General features: G+C 43.8%; 1 protein-coding gene across 1 annotated transcript in view; it reads right to left on the reverse strand.

The window, feature by feature from the left end:
• The window catches only part of LAMA4 (laminin subunit alpha 4), a gene marked incomplete at its 5' end in the record, with an annotated part of 175,128 nt that extends 169,083 nt beyond the window's left edge, over positions 1 to 6,045 (reverse strand). Inside the window, one exon of the mRNA XM_030886727.2 lies at positions 5,887 to 6,045. Coding sequence (XP_030742587.1) covers positions 5,887 to 6,045 — 159 coding nt within the window. The remainder of the gene's footprint in view (positions 1 to 5,886) is intronic.
• Positions 6,046 to 6,052: the final 7 nt, after the last annotated feature.

A 6,052-nucleotide genomic window follows, 5' to 3' on the forward strand; every position in this document is an offset into this window, starting at 1 on the left:
ATGGATTGTGATAAGAGTTGTATGAACCCCTAATAAAATGACTTAAAAAAAAAAAAAGTCCGAACTGGCAATGCTAAGAGGTGGTAGCCTTCTGGAAGAGGGAGCCATCCTTTCTTTTCTACTGAGCTTGCTCCACCCAGTTGTTTTCTGGCTAATCCCTGTAAGGATATGAGTTTTAAAATTTCCTCTGGTTAAGTTAGAGAATTCTGAAGCTCTAGGGACTCTAAGTCTGTATCTTCTAGCGATTTTGGACTAGTCCTGTAAGGCAGAGAGCATGCATTCTTAGAAGAGGTGCTATTTTGAATTCTATACCTATTAATCTAACTTAATCAGGAACTTCTAGTGTAGATTCTTCAGTGTACATTACTTATGTGGGGGAAACATACTATAATAGACTTCTAAAGAGAAAATAAGATACAAGAAAACTTTATAGTCTTTTTTAACAAGAGAAGACCCAATGGCACACTGAGAAAAGATAATGGAGTTTGGAAACCTTGGGCGAGCTATCTAAAGTTTTTTACATTAATTTGCTCATCTGTAAAATGGGTATAAAGGTAACCATTGGGAATTTAAGAACAATGTAGGTAGAGTTCATAGGACACAAAGTTCATAGAACATAAAGGTCAACAGCTGCTCGTTTTTTCCCCATTGTAGTTTAAAAGGCGCTGAATGTGGAAGGAAAAGTATTTCAGTTTTTTGGTAACTTTTGGATTATATGCAATTTATCCTGCTCATCAGCAAGTTCTGAATAAATGCTCTTGGTATTACATTTTATATCTCTTTATTTTAAGAGATTCCCAAACCTTTACTCAAATTATACTTAACAGATACTTTTATTTACTTAGCTAACCTTTCTTAGATATTCCTGCACACACACTAGAACCAGTTTTTAAAAATATCTGTCCAGCTCCACCACTTCCCAGCTAAGGAGACTAGGTAAAGGCACCAGGCCTCAGTTTCCACATTTGTAAATGGAGATGGGAACTGTACTGCTGTGCCAGTTCCAGAAACTAACACACTCAAATAGTTCCAATAGCATCTGGCACCAGGTCAGTCCTCAGTAACTGTTAACCACAAGTTACGCTACCACTACTATTATGTTACTATTCTTCTTCTACTTTTGCATTTTAGTCTCTCTAAAATAATGCTTTCTTTTAAAAAATCTTTGGTGTTTAGCAAGTAGGCAATTGTACCTCAGAGTAATACTTTTTCCAGATTATCCCCATTGTACTTCGTTAGTGACCATGCTAATTCATTCTGCTTTATATCGTAGTTTTGAATATCCTTTCTCTCTTAGATTGCATATTCTCTGAGACACTGCTTTAAGCCTATCTTCTTTCCACCCCTCCTGGTGCCAGCTTTATCGTTCTGTACATGGCAAGGTTCCGGATGAGTAAGTGCAGCAGTGGCAGGATGACCACAGGCAGGGCTGAATTGTCACTGCATGGTTGGAAGAGCAGTGGAGAATGATGGCATAGCCCTTCCATGATGAGTCCTTTTCAGAGGAAAGGGCCATGATAAAGAAATGGAAACCAAAGAGTGAAACTATCTAAGACATCTTTCAATAAACGGTCTTTTAATGGCAGGGAGCCCAACTCTGTAAAGGCTTGGAGGATCACACATCAAAAAGACAATCTAGAAGAAGAGTCCTTCAGAATTAGTCTAGTTCACAGGGGTTCCTTAGTAACCACGTTTGTCCAGCGTAGACTCCATTTGTCACATGTAACTCAGGAAGCACCAACTTGCTTAGAGAGAAGTTAGCAACAGTAATAATAACAGTAGAATCCACTTAGATAGCTAGAAAAAAAGCACTCCTGTTTTACCCACTCTGGGGAGTTTGCTCAATTTTGCTGTTTTCCTGAAGTTCTCTCTCTCACTCTCTCTCAAAGCCACTATTACCATCACTGGTTTTCTCTAAACTCCAAACTCACTGCCATCAAGCAGATTCAGACTCGCGGTGACTCCATAGAGGGCTTCCAAGGCTGGACTACATCGCCATCATAGTCGACAGCCTCGTCTTTCTCCTACAGAGCGTTGGCTGGTTGAACCTGCTGACCTTGGGGTTAGCAGTCCAATGCTTACTCTGCAGTGCCACCAGGGCTCCTGTCCCCTCCCAATTCATCCTTCCCCAAACACTGTTCTAGAAAGACTGAAGTATAGTCATGGAAGTCATACTAACAGTAGCATACGGTTAGTCCTTTTCTTTTTGGTCTCTGGCTTTTTCCAGCCGCCCAGGAGCAATCTCTACTATAGTGTTTCTTGACCTTGTTTTACTTCTGGTCTTTTGGGTTTTTTTGCTTTTATAAACAACATCTTGATTTTCCAAAGGACACTCTGACATCCTCTCCTTGAGGCATGGTTCCATCTTCGTCCTTGCACTTTCTCCAGGTGTTCTTGCTGGATAGCTATCGTGTAGTGCACAGTGCATTGAGCTGCAGTGATTTCGAACCCACTAGTCATTCTGTTGGAGAAAGATGAGGCTGTCTACTCCTGTAGAGACGTAAAAGTCTTGCAAACCCAAATGGGCAGCTCACCTCTGCCCCATAGATCTGCCGGGAGTTGGAGTTGACTCGACGGCCGCGCGTAGTTCATTTTGATATTTGTCGAGAAGACTTTTGCCTACTCTCGATCATGTGTTTGATGAAACAAAATACACTTCCTTTTCCTCAAAATGCAATAGTGGAATGGTGAATCTACTTTCTGAAGCCAATCATCTCCCTTCTGCCCACCACTACCTACTGAGGATCACTGCTGTGACTCTAAGCTCAGTAATAATGGATTCAGTACATCACTTGTCAGAAAAAGATTATAAAATTCTCCACATGGGTGTTGATCCTTTCAAGTTTGTAAATCCGGGGGGAAACTGAGCACCATGGCATGGCAGACTCCCCAGGTGGGCAGAAGGGCCAGGCGGGAGGGGACACGGACCTCTGCCATCGAGGAACTTGAGAGAGCCTCCCACCGCTGCAGGCCTGCCTTCCTGTTTTTCTTCCTTCCCTTTGAAGTGCTGGTAGTAATAAAATCTCAGGAGAACTGAAGCATAGCGGTTCATATAAATCCAATTTTTAAAAAGTGAATGTATTTTTAGACTATCATTCCATTCACATCTCAAACCTCTCCCATGAATAATGTATTATATATGTCTGCATTCTCTCTCTCTCTCTATCTATCTATATATATATATATACACACACACATACAGATATATATATAAATATATTTGTAAATACAATCTCCTGAACCAATTCAGTAGACTGGTCATACCATGTTATTAAATCCCTGGAATGTATTTGGTTTAAGGTCTGCTCACTGGCTATAAAGAGCATGGGAAACTTGATGGTGGGGCATTGGGATCTCCGTGGGACCACAGGCTAACTGGAAGCATTATGTGAAACTATGCAGTGGGAATGTAATTACCCCAATCCCACCCTTTCTACACCAAATACTTTGACCTTCCTGGAATGACTAATGGCTTCGTTCTGTTTCCCTGAACCATGGTCTGCACTGACACATTCTGAATCTATTAGATTCTGACAGTATTATGAATTTCACTAACTATAGGGCACTCTTTCTGGTGAGAAGGAAATAAAACAAACAGAAAGATAGCAGTATCATCTAAAATAGCATCATAAAAAGAAAGTTTTAAGAGTTCACCAAATAAGGTTTTGTTTTGAATCCTCTCATCAACATATTTTATATTAATAACAAGTTAGCATAGACAAAATTATTTTTGTTAGGCAGGCACTCTGCTAAGCACTCTATCTATGTAATTGAACTTAAGCCCCAATAAGTTCTGATATAGACAGCAATAGCTCCTCTAAGCATTAGCTTCATTGTCTGCGATTTGGGCATTTATAGCTTGCCCACGACCAAGGGAGCTGGTTAGCTGAAATTGAATTTGAAATAATCTGAATGCAAAGACGACAGCCTAAAATACTCTGTCCCCTTTCACGGAACACATGAGAAATTTGTCAGTGGTCTTGGCATTACATTGTTGCAGTTGTTGGTAGGTGCTATCCAGTCAGCTCGGGCCCATAGCGACCCTGTGCACAGCAGCATGAAACCCCACTAAAAATTTTAAGAATCCCTAAAAATCAAATAATTATTTAAAAATTTCTGTAGGGTGAGAGTTACAAAAAACAGTGACATGTGCTTGTCTCCTATGTTTACCAAATATAACAAATAAAAATCCAGGATGTCCAGATACATTTGAGCCTTGGATAAAACAAAAACACCGAAACATGTTTTTTAAGTAAAAATGTCCTATACAACATTTGTGATACACTATCATAAAAATGTATAGTTTATCTGACACACAAATGCCATTGGGCACCCTGTAGTTTATGTGGCAACCCTGATCTGAAGTCACCCATTTTATTTGGGCATTTCATTTCCATGCTCAAAGCAACAGGTGGATAACAGGTTAATTCCATGTCTGTAGAGAAGCTGAGGCCTTGCCTGGAATCTCTTCTGGTCCATCTGCTACCTAGGGTCTGGGCAAGAAGCTGACCAGAAGCAGGCCCCTTTTCTCAAAGCAATTGCATTTTGCACAATAGTGAAAGGATGATGGGCTCTGGCCCCACCCTGTTTGGTTTTATTATGTTGTGTTTAATTTTCTGTTTTTCTTTTTGCCTGGAAAGAGTTTCTTCCTAGAGAAGAATTCTTTTCATGCACCTTATTTTGACTTGGTAACAATACTGTAGTGAGTTGTACTAACCATTAGTCGCAATAAGCCAGACTGTAGTGCTGTGAGAAAGGGGTCAGTCAGTCTGCATGGCTGTTTGAGTTGCTGTCACTAGATCCATCGGGGGTCTGCTGGTGTGGTGTTAGGTTGATGGCTCTTTCGGTCTGCTGGTGTGGTGTTAGGTTGATGGCTCTTTCTGTCTGCTGGTGTGGTGTTAGGTTGGTGGCTCTTTCTGTCTGCTGTGTGGTGTTAGGTTGATCCTTTCCCATGAACTGAGGTGACTACATGTTCCTCATACTTAACACTCCCACGCACTGAATTTGGTGTTGCCTGTCTCAGCTCAAGGGACTCTTGACCTTCTTACTCTGGACCCAGCATCCTCCAGCAAAGTTCTCCAAGTTCGGATGGCTTCAACATCGAACTCATTGCAATGGACCCCAACAGGAGCTCTTTGAATCAACAGACCAACAGCATACTGCGAACATTTTTAATTTGGGAATGGGCCTGGGCTGTCATCTGGTTTTGGAGGATCCTGGCTGCCTTTCTATCTAAGGGCTCTCTGCTCTGCATTCCTAACAGCTTTTCACGGACCCCCACTCTCCTGCCATCATCCTCTCTTGCTGCAGCCCACTTCAGGAATACAAGGGCGCTTCAAAAAGCGCTTGACAAATAGAAGGAAAAGATCATGGGAGTTTTCTATGAACTTTTAGAAGCCCCCTGGTATTTGTTGTGTCCCCCTCCCCCGCCCATATCCCCAACAAGGACTACCTAGGTACTGCAGTATTCCTACTGTCCTAACATTGCAGCGAAGTGGGAAGCCGGCGGCAGGGCGCACACATTTAATAATAAGTGGCTTGACACCATAACTCTACCCGCACGGACCCGCGTTGTCAACGTGTGGCCGGAAGTCACAGACTGTCTGCAGCTCCAGGTGAGGGCGCGCGCACCTGGGTCCGTCTGAACCGTGTCATGTTCCATAAGCCTCCGCCCTCAATCACACCATCACCACATCCACCGTCCAACGTAGCTACACTCCTTATTTCAAGGGTCTAAGCGGAGCTCGTCCGGGGGACAATCTTAGAGGGGCAAGGAGCGAGGGGCGACCAGGGACAGCGGTGTGCAGCACAGCCCCCGGGGTGGGGAGTGGGGCCGGGGGGTGCGGGCAGGTGCCCGGCAGAGTCGCCAAGGCGGGGACACCGTACCTCGATCGCAGGCGGCAGCCGTCCTGCGGGCACGTGGAGCTCGCTTGTCTCCAGCGGGTCTGGCCTGCCGACCGCCGCGCTCCCTTCAACGTCCGGAGGCACCGCTCCATCCCAGCCGGACGCCGCCCCGTAGGAGCAGACCGCGCCCCAGAGGAGCCACAGGGGC

Source organism: Echinops telfairi, unplaced genomic scaffold (genome assembly GCF_000313985.2).
Source record: "Echinops telfairi isolate 266 unplaced genomic scaffold, ASM31398v2 ScPeMD7_3533;HRSCAF=4204_0, whole genome shotgun sequence".
Classification (NCBI taxonomy): Eukaryota; Metazoa; Chordata; class Mammalia; order Afrosoricida; family Tenrecidae; genus Echinops; species Echinops telfairi.